General features: G+C 39.7%; 1 protein-coding gene across 1 annotated transcript in view; it reads right to left on the bottom strand.

Annotated features, from left to right (window-relative positions):
• Hdac8 (histone deacetylase 8) overlaps window positions 1-9,046 on the bottom strand; it is a 264,383-nt gene extending 255,337 nt beyond the window's left edge. The window contains exons 1-4 of the mRNA XM_005401688.2: window positions 8,591-9,046; window positions 8,015-8,067; window positions 5,532-5,662; window positions 4,424-4,565 (exon numbers count right to left, since the gene is read on the bottom strand). Coding sequence (XP_005401745.1) covers window positions 4,424-4,565; window positions 5,532-5,662; window positions 8,015-8,067; window positions 8,591-8,815 — 551 coding nt within the window. The 5' untranslated portion in view covers window positions 8,816-9,046. The remainder of the gene's footprint in view (window positions 1-4,423; window positions 4,566-5,531; window positions 5,663-8,014; window positions 8,068-8,590) is intronic.
• Window positions 9,047-13,321: the final 4,275 nt, after the last annotated feature.

Here is a 13,321-nt window from a genome sequence, read left to right on the forward strand (position 1 = left end):
TCAGGCTGGCCTTGACCTCACTTTGTAGCTCAGGCTGTTCTTGAACTCATAACAGTCCTCCTGCCTCAGCCTCCCGAATGCTGGGATTACAGGTGTGCACCACCATGCCTGGCTCCAACCGCCATTTCTACTAGTCATATAATATCCTATCAAGTAGATAAGTTATAGTATATTACCTAACCATTCCACTATTGTTGAATGTTTAGGTCTCCCTTTTTTGGCTACTATATTTTTTATTTATTTTATTTTATTTTATTTTATTTTTTGGTTTTTCTCCGGTACCGGGAACCGAACTCACGACCTTGCGCTTGCCAGGCAGGCGCTTTTGCAGCTGAGCTAAATCCCCAGCCCCTTTGGCTACTATAAATAAGAGAGAAACTACTATCTTCATGTACACATTTACTAGTTCATTTCCTTACAACAGATAACCAAGAATCATCTCAAATTTTGTAGGAAGGGAAAAATGTACAAACAGTGTTTTGATTTCTCTAATTGCTTGTGATGTTAAATATTTTTCCTGCTTGTTCACTATTTGGTTCCTTTTTTGAATTGTCTATTCACATCTTTTGTCCATTTATTGAAATATTAGCATTAAACTAGTTAGAATAAACATTTTAACCCTTTATTGTATGTGTTATATCATTTTTGCCTTTAGTTCACTAAAATTTTAGTGACAGAAGGAATATAATCTCATTACAGTAATTCTGAAAACTAGAGAAACATTATAAACAATCATGAATAATTCTTCCACCATAAGACAGTCACTATTATCATTTCCACTGGTTTTTTTCATATGTGTGTGCTCTAGAAACTGGTAATTGCAATGTATATACAATTGTTAAGATCTGTTTTTTTTTTTTAAGTTTACACACTCATTGTTTTTTTTTTTGACATATTCTATATCGGTGGTGAACCTATGGCACGTGTGTCACAATGGGCTGCTTGCATCATTAAAAGTTCTAACAGGTTTACTATCACTGCCCTATATTTTTCATAATCATCATTAAAAATAATAGCATAAGATATGGGAGTAGATAGGATGTATGCATGAGGCTCTGGGTTTAAGCCTCAGTACCAAAACACACACACATACACACACAAGAAAACTAATAACATAATAATCCACAGAGTAGATTCACCATTCCCTTATTGCTAGACATTCATATTATTTCATTTTCAAAATTCTGTAAGTAACACTGAGTAAAAATAGTTTTTACCATATTTTGAGTTACATTCTTAGGAAACCTTCCCAGAAATAGAATTATTAGATCAAAGAACATTACATGTTAGGTACCAAAATGTTTGAAGATGTTAAGCCAAACCACACTTACTAGCAAACTGGGTACCACTTTTTTTTCAGTTTTGTTAAATTCGGGCTTAAAAAGCAGCTTACCTATTTAGCATGCACAAGGCCCTGGGTTTGATCCCAACACCAGAAAAAAAGAAGCTAGTTCTTTAATTTATATTTCTTTGATTAGTAGTGATGACCATTTGTTTTCCAGTTATACTAAACTCTTGCAAATTGTCTAGTCATGTTCTTTGTATTTCTTCTTAAACAGTATACTATTCTACATGAGTGCGCTAAGTAATACAAACCCATCACACTTTGTCATGTTTATGTCACATAGGATTTTTCAGTCTATGTTTAGATTTCATTTTATTTTATTTATTTTAAAGAGAAAACAAAATTGCAAAGCAAGAGAACAGGAGAGTAACAATAGTTAATATAGTCTGTATTGCTATCTTCAAAGTAGTCAAAAAACTTTTAAAAGTTACACTAATTTAAAAATTTTATACAGTAAGATTTGATCTTTTCCCTTGAGAATATTTTCTATTACTTCCTAAGCTTAGAAAATTATTCCTTGTTAAAAAGTAGATAGTCATTTATTCTACTTTTTAAAATTTGATTTTTAATATTTAACTCTTCAGTCTAACTGCTGCTTATTTTATTACTGGAGACGAATAAATGCTATAAGCTGTGACAGTATTATTTAATGAACCTCCTTTCTACTCTTTCACTTGAAATGCATCTTTATATTAGATTAAGAGCTTATATAGTTATTACCTATTGAAACTTATAGCACTGTCACCAGTGTCTTCATTATTCTAGTACTGTATGTTTAATATCTAATAGCATTAGTCCTTTATTACTTTTTGGCATAATTGTCTTTGAAATATCATTCTTATTTAGCTTTCAAATGTACTTATTTGTTGCCTTATCCATAAGATATTAATTTCTTGAGGATAAGTTTGATTTTCTCCTTAGAATATACTACAAAGAATGTGTTACTGGGTCAACAGTTGTGAACATTTTCCCCACTCTTATCACTTACTTTCAATGTTTTCAGAAAGCCTTGGGACAGTTCCACTGTAACTTGGGATATTTTGAAAAAAAAAGGTTGTGTTTTTCAAACTTGGTAGAGGAGAAAATAGACCTTGCTTCAGTTTCTATACTCTGCTTATTAGTGATGATAAGCATATGCCTGACATATAGTGTTTTATCAATGCTTGCTCAATGAATAAATGGCATGTGTAAATCTGTACATTTATTTGGGGATGGGAAGGTTTAAACAAATACTGTGAATATAATTGGTAATTGCTCTCTAGGTGTAAGCTTATGAGCCTTTAGTTATTCTACAGAGAGGTTTTAGAGATGTTCAAAGCACCCTAGAATTGAGACCTGAATTGGGACAATCTCTAGAAACTGTATAATTGATATTTGCCATAGGCATGTCTGTTTCTAGGCAGGATCAGCTGAAAGGATCAGCTGAAGACTGTTTAAAACAGTACGATAATGATATGTGGATACACTCATGCCTGCATAGCCCACACAGCTATGATTGGCTCAAACAGTGTGCATCCTTCGGCACCACAGCATCAGTAAGAAGAGACCGGTATGTGAATACTCCCTTACAAGCTGATTCAGGCCCTAGTAGGCCTTCTGCAGTGAACTTAAATACATGAGAAACTAGGTCTGACACACAGGAGCAAGTATTTGCTATGAAAACACATTCTATTTCTTCCCCACTTGCTGAGCCTGGGAAGACCCTTTCACTGTGAAGTTTGAAGGAGAGAGTGTCATTTTTTCTCATAGGAACCAGTCTTTATTTTGAATTTTTAAAAATAAAGCAAAAGCTAACAAAAAAGGCGGGCTGTTTGCTCTGTTTCTAAGATCATGTAAAACTTGTTGTTAAAACACTGGTTCTTTCCTCTACTGCATCAGTAGATGCCAGCAGTGAAAATTTTCAGGGACTTCCTTTGGCATAATATCTGTCAATCTGATGAAGAGAATACATTACTATTATTATTTATTATTATTATTTTGGTACTGGGACTCAAACTCAGGACCTCATGCTTGCCAGGTAGGTGCTAGCTGCTGTGCTATATCCCCAGCCCTAGAATACCATATTATTATCTTAACTTGCATATGCTAAAATCGTGCTATGCTTTAGTCTGAAAAACCAAGTACTGTTTTCTTTTGACTTAAGACTAAGAATATAAAGGTTACTGTTGACTGCACAACTGATTTGTAAATGGTGCACTGCAAGTTACTACCACAGCTGTTTCCTTCCATTCAGCAGATCAATAAATTCAGAGTTTTTAAAAAAATCTTCTTCCCCACTATGTATTAAGTGTTACTGACACAGCCAACAAAATGTCAAATGCTGAAGAAGGGCCAGCAGTTTATGTCAGAATATCCTCATTCTATAGTTTAACCTGAAATTCCAAAAGGACTTTTCCTCTAACCCCATGTAGCACCTAAAAGAGCTATTTTATAAGCCGTTTCTCCTTAGAGAGGCATCTAATTCTTCACTTCCACTTTCTTTGGAGATGGTGGCATAGCCACCTTCTGTATTAATTGGCCTTTTGTTCTAAACCTATTTTCATCAATTCTCCACCTATTTGATAATCTGTTTTCCACTTCGGTGAAGCTTTAAAATGCAATTCTCCCAAGGCATTCATGATGTTTCTCTCTACTGCTAAGTCTCTTTAGCTCATACATGTGTTCTATTGGCACCATAATTGATGTTGTCCTCTAATTATTCTACTTTTTAAAATGTTTCTAGAGCCTAAGTCCCTTGAAGACAGGGGAATTACCAGAAACTGAAAAGGAATTTAGAGACTGTCTAGTTACAGCTTTTGCCCTGCTTGTTTTCCTGATGAAGAGACAGGCCCAGGGAAATCAGGCTGTCTAAGTCAGTTAGCCAAGTTAGCGGGAAAACTTGGCCAGCTGTCCTGACTTTTGATAGTGTGCTTTTTACCATGTTAGGTCACCTTCTATTTTGCGTGCATGTTTCCAGAATGCTTTGTAAAATGCTAAACACCTCTCTTGATGAACATCAATACAATAAGCACAAGAGTGGACATAACTGAGAAACTGACTCAAGGAAAGGGTCAGAAAGCAGAAAGGTCATTGCCTTACTTCTTTGCATGATGCCAACCTCCAGACCAGTTAACTGCTACTTTGCACATCCCATCGATTAGGCACTGGGCAGCTGTGATTGTAGCCCCTCCTACAGCTGCTGCATAGTCAAATATCCCTTCAGTAGCTGGGCAGTCATAGCCTAAGAATAAAAGTTGTTAAAGAGAAAAGAGAAGAGACCATTAAAGATGAACTGGAGAAAGAAGAAAAGGTTGAAATGTAATCAAAACATATCCTATTAAAAGGCTACTGTGTTAACATCAGCTCTGAGACAGAAACATTTCCAATATTGAGGAGGGAAGATTTTGAAAGTTTTAGAGCTAGAAAGGATAAACATTCAAGATGAGCTAGTCACATCCTACAGATGATGAAACCAAGGCCTGAGAGGTCATGTGTCCCTGCTGCCTTTGGACAGGGACTGAGAGATAATGTGTCCCTCCCCCTTTTGGACAGGGTCTTGCTATGTAGCCCAGGCTGGTTGCAAACTTGCAGTGATCCTTCTGCCTCAGCCTCCTGAGTGCTGGGATTACAGGCATGCACCACCACACCTGGTGAGGTGATACATTTTGCCAGGGGTCATACAGCTTTCCACTCAGGTCTCCTGACCCCCAGTCTACTGTCCTTGTACTAAACTATGTTATATTTCTAAACTATCTCTTTGGCTTACAGTTTTAAAAAAAATGTACCTGTTTAAATTCTGGCTAAGTTTTCCACCCAGAATATAAATAGGTACTAAAGATCTAAGGTTACAGGACAGCTAAGTCAGTATATACAACCAGGCCAGATCTGAGTGCTGTCATTAAGGACTCAGCAACTGAAAAGTTTCTCTTCTATCTGATTCATTACCTAGTTTTGTTCAGTTCATAAGGCTGACTTGGTTAGTGACCTCCGTGTGGCTAAGCCAAGAGATTAAAACAGACAGCTGGGGCTGGGGATGCAGCCCGGTGGTACAGCATTTGCTTAGCATGTACAAGGCCCTGGATCTGATCCCCAGCCCCCCTTAGATTATTTAAAAAACATTAGAAACCATTATACAAGTTATAAACAAGTAGTATGATCTACAGATGGAGGCTGTAGATCTGCCATCACTGCCGGATAAGGATCTTACCTAGCCCATATTCTATGGAGTCTGGATGATCATCATCACCTTCCTGGCTCACCTTCTGAAGGTGCTGAAGATAAGCATCAGTATGGAAGGTGGCCATCTCCTCCATGGAAGCCACTTTGGGCTTCACTATCCTAATAATAACAGAAAGAACAAAGAGAGGTGAGTGAGTCAGAGCCAGAGTATGCTAGAGGCTGGACAAAGAAGCCAACAGTCTGAGCAGAAAATATAACTCCTAGCTTCTGGTTCCAGGGGCCTGAAGTAATAGATACATTCCGTTCCTCCACTGCACTGCAGTCTTCCCTTCCTCACATCTATGGCAACGACCCAATTCATAAGGGCCAAGAAAACAGATGTTTCTCATGAGTTTATAGGTAGGTAAAAATAAGTGACTAGTTATATTTAAGTTAAATAATCAGCAATCAAACAAACTTTCCTCTGTAAATGACAACTTGCATGATGCACCAGTAGGCAGAGCTGTTTTCATCTCAATCATTTGCTAATTGGGCTTTATAATCCTTTAGCCTAGATCTTTTTTTTTTTTTTTTTTGGTACTGAATATCACACCCAAGGCATGCATGCTAAGTATGAGATGTACAACTGAGCTACACCCGTACCTCCTTCTGTCTTTATCTTAGTAGCCATCTGGATTATTATGCATTTTGAATTTGGGTTCAGAGAACTGAGTTCCTGTCTGAACTCTGTACTTACTAGCTCTATAAAATCAGGTAAGTTGGCGATTCTATATCTCAGTTTCCTCATTTGTGAAACAGGGAAACTTCTGACACATATATGCAGATTAAGTGATAATATATTTAAAATTCTTTGTAGATAACCATCATCAAAATTAAAAGATAATAGGGAACTCAAAATATAAAAAACAGTTTCTATACTTGGCTTTTCAACATTTACCTCTGACAGGAAAGAGACAAAGGGCGAAATAGTTGGGATTGGGCTTCTCTCAGAACCTCTCAACCTGATCCTCACAGGAAGTGACTAACAGTGAATGAGAGAATAAGGAGGGCGAGCCTGACAGCAGGACTCATTGCCTCTAACCTCTAGCTACCTATTTCCCATTTCCTCCTACTGACCCTCCTGCTGCCACATTCTCTAGCCCTTGCCACCGAAAGGGTAATAGACAGACAAGCAGAATCAGCACCCCTAGGAGCTTGTTTGAAATACAGAACTTCAGTTTCACCCCATACCTAGTGAATCAGAATTTGTATTTTAACAGGATGATTTTTAAACGAGATGATACACCTAACAATGTGACTCACACACGCACTGAAGTTGAAGGAGCACTGATCTAGGCCACAGAGAAGCAGCTGCCGTTTTCTCATATTTGCTGGATGGGAGCATGGTCATTAATTTATCACAGATTAATATGAGTATACAGGCTGCTGCTATAATATAGGTGGGCAGGAGAAAGGCTGTAGTAAAGCCTCAGAAATGAACTATATAGCCAAGATCCAGGGATTCTTGCTTCTTTAAGAACATCATCTAGGTAACAAAATTTTCTCATCAAAATACAGTTTTATAATTTCTTTTACTATGTTTCCCAGCCCTAATTATCTTCCTCTTACAGCACCGTCCCATTTTGTGAAATGTTAAAGTTAAAAAAAATACTTACCAAAAGCCTCCTTGTTTAATATCAAGAAAATGAGACAGTTTTGCTTTGCTTTGATATCTTGTTTGCAATAAAATACTTTTTGAAATGTTAAAATAACTTTAACGAATGGCATATCATTGTTTGCCAAACATATGGACTAAATGATGGTTGAAAAATATTCCTAAAGAAGGTACATAAACAATATGGTTACTAATAAGGATTAAATCTGAAAGCCTATTATACTACCTTCTGGGAGATAAATGAAGCATACTTCACTGGCTGATGTTGTTAGTTATACATTCGGCCAGAAAATGTCATAGGTAATCTTACACACGGCAGGCTCGTAACAGTTGCACTTACAATAACACCAAATACAGAACTGGCAATAAACAGCAAGCTCAAAAAATTTTTTGAAAGAAAAATTTGGCCCTCTCTTGAGTTTCAGCCTGGCCTCAGCAGTCTGCTTAGCCCTTGACTTGTCCCCAGGTTTACCCATTAAAGGTTGGCAGTGGTGGCGGCATGTTTTAGTCTTACATTGAACACACACCCTTAGATCTGACTGGGGGGTGGGGCGAATACAAAACGAAAACAGAACACCTCCCAGATATACTCACCTCAAACTCTCTATTAAAGCACCTATCACACCCAGCAATAAAGTCCTAGGATCCTAACTGCTTCAAGCACTTTTTGCAAGTCTTTTCAATTCTTCAAGAACATTCCTGGGATTACAGGCAGGTTACAAACACGGAGAATACTCTCACAAAAAGTTTTCCTTTTAAAGCACCATTTTCTCTCTAATTTGCCCCACCGTGAAATTCATTAAGGCTATGACCACTTAGCTTCAGGGATGACAGGTGTTCAGAAAAAAACAACTTACCTCATTTGCTTATGCAGTGCATATGCTTCAATCAAAGAATGTACCATACTGGCCTAAAAATTCAGCATAAAAAAGGCAGAAAATAGTCTTACAACTTTAATTCAGTGCAATCCCATCCACTTGACCATCCTAAGCGAAGAAACTAACGGCTTTAATTGTCCTCCCTTCAGTTACTTAAGTTAGGATATACTTTAAAACAATACAGTTAGATATACTTTAGACAATACAAAGCATCCAGATCGCCGAGACCGAAGCTGCCCGGCCTTACGCAGGGGATGGAGTACTTTTCTTCACCAGCTTCTTTTCCACTTCAGCGATCCCCTTGTAGTGGGAACCGAATCCCCTCCGCGCCTTCCCCTCCCCCTCCTGTCCGTTGGAGCCGGGCAGAGCCGCGCAGCGCTCTCAGAAACGGTTAAAGAGGACACTTCCTCTTGGTACAGTTTTAGGTACCGGACACAAAATTTCTGCTGAAGACTCTCTGCAGCCCAGTCTCCTCTCCTCTTCCTAATGCCCTCTAGTCCACACCTCAGCCTCCTACCCCCAAAGCCCGTGATCTTTCATTCCCAACTCTCTTACCCGTTTGGGGACCTTGGCCAGGGAGTCGCACAAGCTGACATACTCAGGGCTGTAGATGTAAACTGGGGGCAGCGACTGCCCACCGTATGCCGGGTCCTCTGGCTCCTCCATCTTCCACTTCGATCCGCTCCGGAGCCACCGTACGGATCTGGCTTTTTTCGGACTCAGACCCGGCTCGAGTTCCTGCGTTTCTGATCGACCGCAGCTGTGCTCCCTGGTCAACATTCCCTCTTAATTCGGAGATCGCCGGAGATACTGTCCCCGCTCCCCATCCAATTGAGGGAATGGATGGATCTTCACAGGTCAGAAGCCCTTCATTCGGGGACCATCATTTTTTTAAAAAGCCCTAGGCAGATATACAAGCCCAAATAGCTGCCAATTAGGGTCTATTTTTTTTACGGCACAAATAAGTACGGTCAAAACTAACCATCCTTGTTGCCCTACGGGGCCATTTGAGATGAGGTCAGATCAGCTTGCGAGCATGCTGGGAGATGTAGTTTATAGCGGTTTTGAGTGGCGGAAGAGCCGGGTTTAGTCATAAAAATTGCAGCGAATTTGAGTTGTGGCACCTAAAGAATGCAACTGAGCCCTTTAGGAATTGTTTCACCCTGCAAATATAGCCATTTGAAATATTTAAAGATAGACACAATGTGGCCATCTAGAGCCCACTACTCAGCTACATTACCTGCTAAAGGGGTTTTCCTGGGGGAGGAGGGGCGACTGCGTAATGGTACAAACGGTTTGAAAAGTTTGCACGGTAAATTCTGCGAACCAACTGTAGTTCATTGCTTTTGATCATTGTCTATATAAGAGTTGATCTCAATAATTTACTCTGGGAAATTTAATAGCATTTTCCCAAGAGACTAGCTGGTACTGTGGAAACTGCTTGATAGATTCCAATAAAGCAATAATGTCAAACGTACTCCTTAAAGGTTCATGTAATAGGAAACACGCGAGATGTTTTCAGTGGTGTTTGGAAACCGCAGCTCTCCTTCCCTCCCTTCTTTTGCTTGTGCAGCTGAACAAAGGTTATAAGGAAATACTTTAGGTTTCCTGTGTGGGTTCAGTTGGACTACCCCGAGGCAGTTTTAGAATTACCAACAGCATTTCCAGGTTCCTGGATACCCGCATGATCTGACGCAAGCTGGCCAATGCTCATGTCCCCAATTCTCACACAAGCCTGAACTGACCTACTGACATTTCTGAGTAAAGCCAATATTTGTACTTTCTTTAAAACCTATCTTACTCTTTACTCTCTAAACATTTACTGAACATTGATATGTGTACACTGAATGTATTATCTCATTTCATCCTTGCACACAGTCTTATGAAGGAGGTTTAATATACCCATTTTACAGATGCAGTTTGGAAGGAGAACATAACCAGTCAAAGCCACACACTACAGTAGAAAAGCAAGAATTCAAAATCAGGGGCTGGGGATTTAGCTCAGTGTCACAGCACCTGCCTGGCAAATGCAATGTCGTGAGTTCAATTCCCGGTACCAGAAAAAAAAAATCAGATACACCTGACACTGAAGCTTTGAACATTCCTTTTACCATATAAACTTGATTCTGCCAGGATGACTTTGTGTTACAACCTAACTTTGTTGAACTCTCCATTCGGTGTCCCCTTAATACTTAGTTTACTGGAAATATTCTCTGTCTGTCTGTCTGTCTGTCTGTCTCTCTCTCTGTGGTCTTTTTATTCACTAACTGGAAGATAAGTTCATATGCTTCTTTTATATCTTCCCATTACAAGTAGTTCAAAACTCTGCAACCATTCAGTCATCCATCAAGCATTTGTCCAACATCAGCTAAGTATACAGCACATCTGTAGATTAAGAGATGAATTGCAGTCTGATCTTTGCTCTCTGGGAATTTGCCTTTTTGTAGACAAGGCAAATGCAGAGGCAGATAATGAAAGTAAGATATCTCGTTTACTTAATAAATAACCATTAAGTACTTCACAGGTGGTGTTCAATAAATGGTAAGGATTTTTATTCAGCAGCATCTAAGAAAGTATTAGAGGATAAACAAGACTTTGCTCTGTGAAGACGGGAGCCAGAGGAGGGTATGCTGACCGACATGAGCAACATAAGCAAAACACAAAGGAAAAAGTTTCTAGTTGAGTTTAGCTGAAGGGGGCAGATCACGAAGGGCTTTGAATTCCAGGGCAAAGAAAATAGACTTCATAACGTGGTACATGCATTACAAAGTTTTTTGTTTGTTTGGGGGTGGGGTGGGGATCAAACCTAGGCAAGTATTTCACACCTGAGTTATATCCCTAACCTCTTAGAAATCTTTTTTAAAAATTCTAGAGCAGCAGCGTGTAGGAAAGATTGGCCATTGAAAGACTAGAGGCAGTGAGTACCAGAATTGTCCAGATAAGGAGCGAGGAGAATTTAAACTGACTGGGAGCAGTGGGAAGACAGAGAAATAATGTCCAGTATAGGTTCAACAGGACTTCCTTACTAGTTGGATATTAGTAAAAGGGAGGAAGATGAAAAGACAGTCAATGGAAACTTAAAGTCTGGGTAAAGGGAAGGTTAGTAGTATCCATACAAGAAGGTAGAGGTTCGGGTAGATAGTGATAGAGCACATGCTCAGCATATGCAAAGCCCTAGATTCTATCCCCAGAACTCCCCCCCAACCCCCTCCTCAGAACAAGTCTATCAGGGGGAAGAACTTGTAGTGTAGGGCAGAACGGATACAGGAGTCTGATATAAAAAGTGTTGAGTTTCATAAACCAGTGGGTTAAGTAACTGCAGAGAGACATACATATTTTCCTACATGAAGAGCAGTTAGATGAAGTCATAAGAGTGGCTACGATAGTCAAGAAAACATGGCTTTCTCCACTTGGATATGTAATAATTATACATAACTTAAAAAATTTCAAAACAAACCTCCTGATTTCCCTACCCAAGTCTGTTCCATATCTTCCTCATCTTTCATAGCTCAACAAAGATACCAACATCTATCAAGTTGCCTAAACCAGAAATCTGGGAGGTATTTGTGTTCTTTCTTTTTGTGTACACATACAAATCCAATCTGTCAGGACTCTCCATCAATTCTACTTCCGGGTCATGTCTCATACATCCGTATTTCTGTCCCTCTGCATAGCCACTGTCCCAAGCTGGGTGCTATTATCGCTCAGCTGGGCTTTTGCAACATTAATCTGGTCTCTACTTTCACACTTGCGATCCTACAACCCATTCATTCTCTCTGCGGCCGCCACAGTGGCTAAAGAAGGAAATGGGATAATGTCACTAAAACCTGCCCCACACCATAGTGAGACTCTTTGAGGTGGAAGAAATAATTTTTGAAGAGTTCTATTTATGGAGGTTTAGAGGGAAAAATGATCCCAGACAGGGGTCAAGAGACAAATACGGGTTGTTGGGTGAGAACAAATGTAATACAGTTTCCCAGCAATCAGGGGAAGAGAGAATTTCAAGACGGAAGAGATAATGAAAAATGTCATGTATTGCAGAAGGATCAGAAACTCTTTTCCCTAGTCGAAGCTCATTGGTGCTGTATGGGGGAGGGGAAAATAGGAGGTAGGAGAGGAAGCCAGATTGTGAGGGGTTAAGAAATGAAGCCACCACAATTAAGTGTAGCTTCCTTTTTTACAAAATGTGATTTTGGAAGGAAGGAGTTAAGCTAACAGGATGAGGGGACACCAGAGCCTAGAAGTGTTTTTTAGGCCGAGAGAGAACTGTACATGTTGACGCACAGGAGGGAAGGGGGTTATGGGACTGTGGGTGCTGACTGAAAGGTGAAAGCATGACAGCCCAACAGGGAGGAAAATGGGACTTGGCCTGGGCCTTCAGGGATAGTCAGTGGAAACCAGGGTGGGACACAGACTGACCGACTGGCATCCTAAATTCTGAACTCCAATCAGATGACATGAAAATGGGTTGTTTTATGTGTTCATTTAGATCTAGCAACAGATAGGCAAACACTTCAATATATGAGGTACTTCTGAACTGGAACGAGTATCTTAGTGTAGCATACAATGTGGCAAGATGAATCTCTTGGAGAAAGGTAAATTGTTGTACCATACTCTGAAACTGGCAGCTTGCTCTGGCCACAAATTTAAATCTCCCATCGATTCCTGGTACCAGAAGAAAAACAAAAAGCCCCAAACAAAACAAAACAAAACAAAAAATCTCCCAGAAAGAATGGACCTTTGCTCATGATTAAGACTGAATACGAATCATGCTATAGGTCTGTAACCTCAGTTTTTTTACATGCCTAATTAATACCCATATGGTCCTTAAACTGGGAGGAAACCCAAGGCACTGGATTTGCGGTTGTGGAGGATTTGAGGTCAGAGGTAGTAGGTAGAATCCTGGCTCCAAAGCTTGCTCTGGTCACGATACTGAGCAAGTTACTAGTCTCATTTTCTGCCAACATTATTGCTAGAGGTAATGTTGGACCCAACAAGTGAGATTGGACTGTGCCACTTCTTTTGGTGCTCTCCCCTGCCTTCACTCACTGGCAGAAGCGAGCCGACAGGCAAAGTAAACACATTCAAAGGGCACTATTCCTTTAGCTACCTTCTTTACTCATTTCACAGATCTGTCCACTGATGCTTCAGTGGACTTAGCTCTTTTTTGCCCCTCACATCTTCTAGCGTCTTTTCCTTGGAAAGTGCAAGTTACAAATGAATGTGTACTTGAGAGTCAGACTGTGTAAGTTCAAATCCCAGCCCTACCACTTATTAGCAGATTGC

Source organism: Chinchilla lanigera, unplaced genomic scaffold (assembly GCF_000276665.1).
Source record: "Chinchilla lanigera isolate Chin_1 unplaced genomic scaffold, ChiLan1.0 scaffold00074, whole genome shotgun sequence".
Taxonomy (NCBI): Eukaryota; Metazoa; Chordata; class Mammalia; order Rodentia; family Chinchillidae; genus Chinchilla; species Chinchilla lanigera.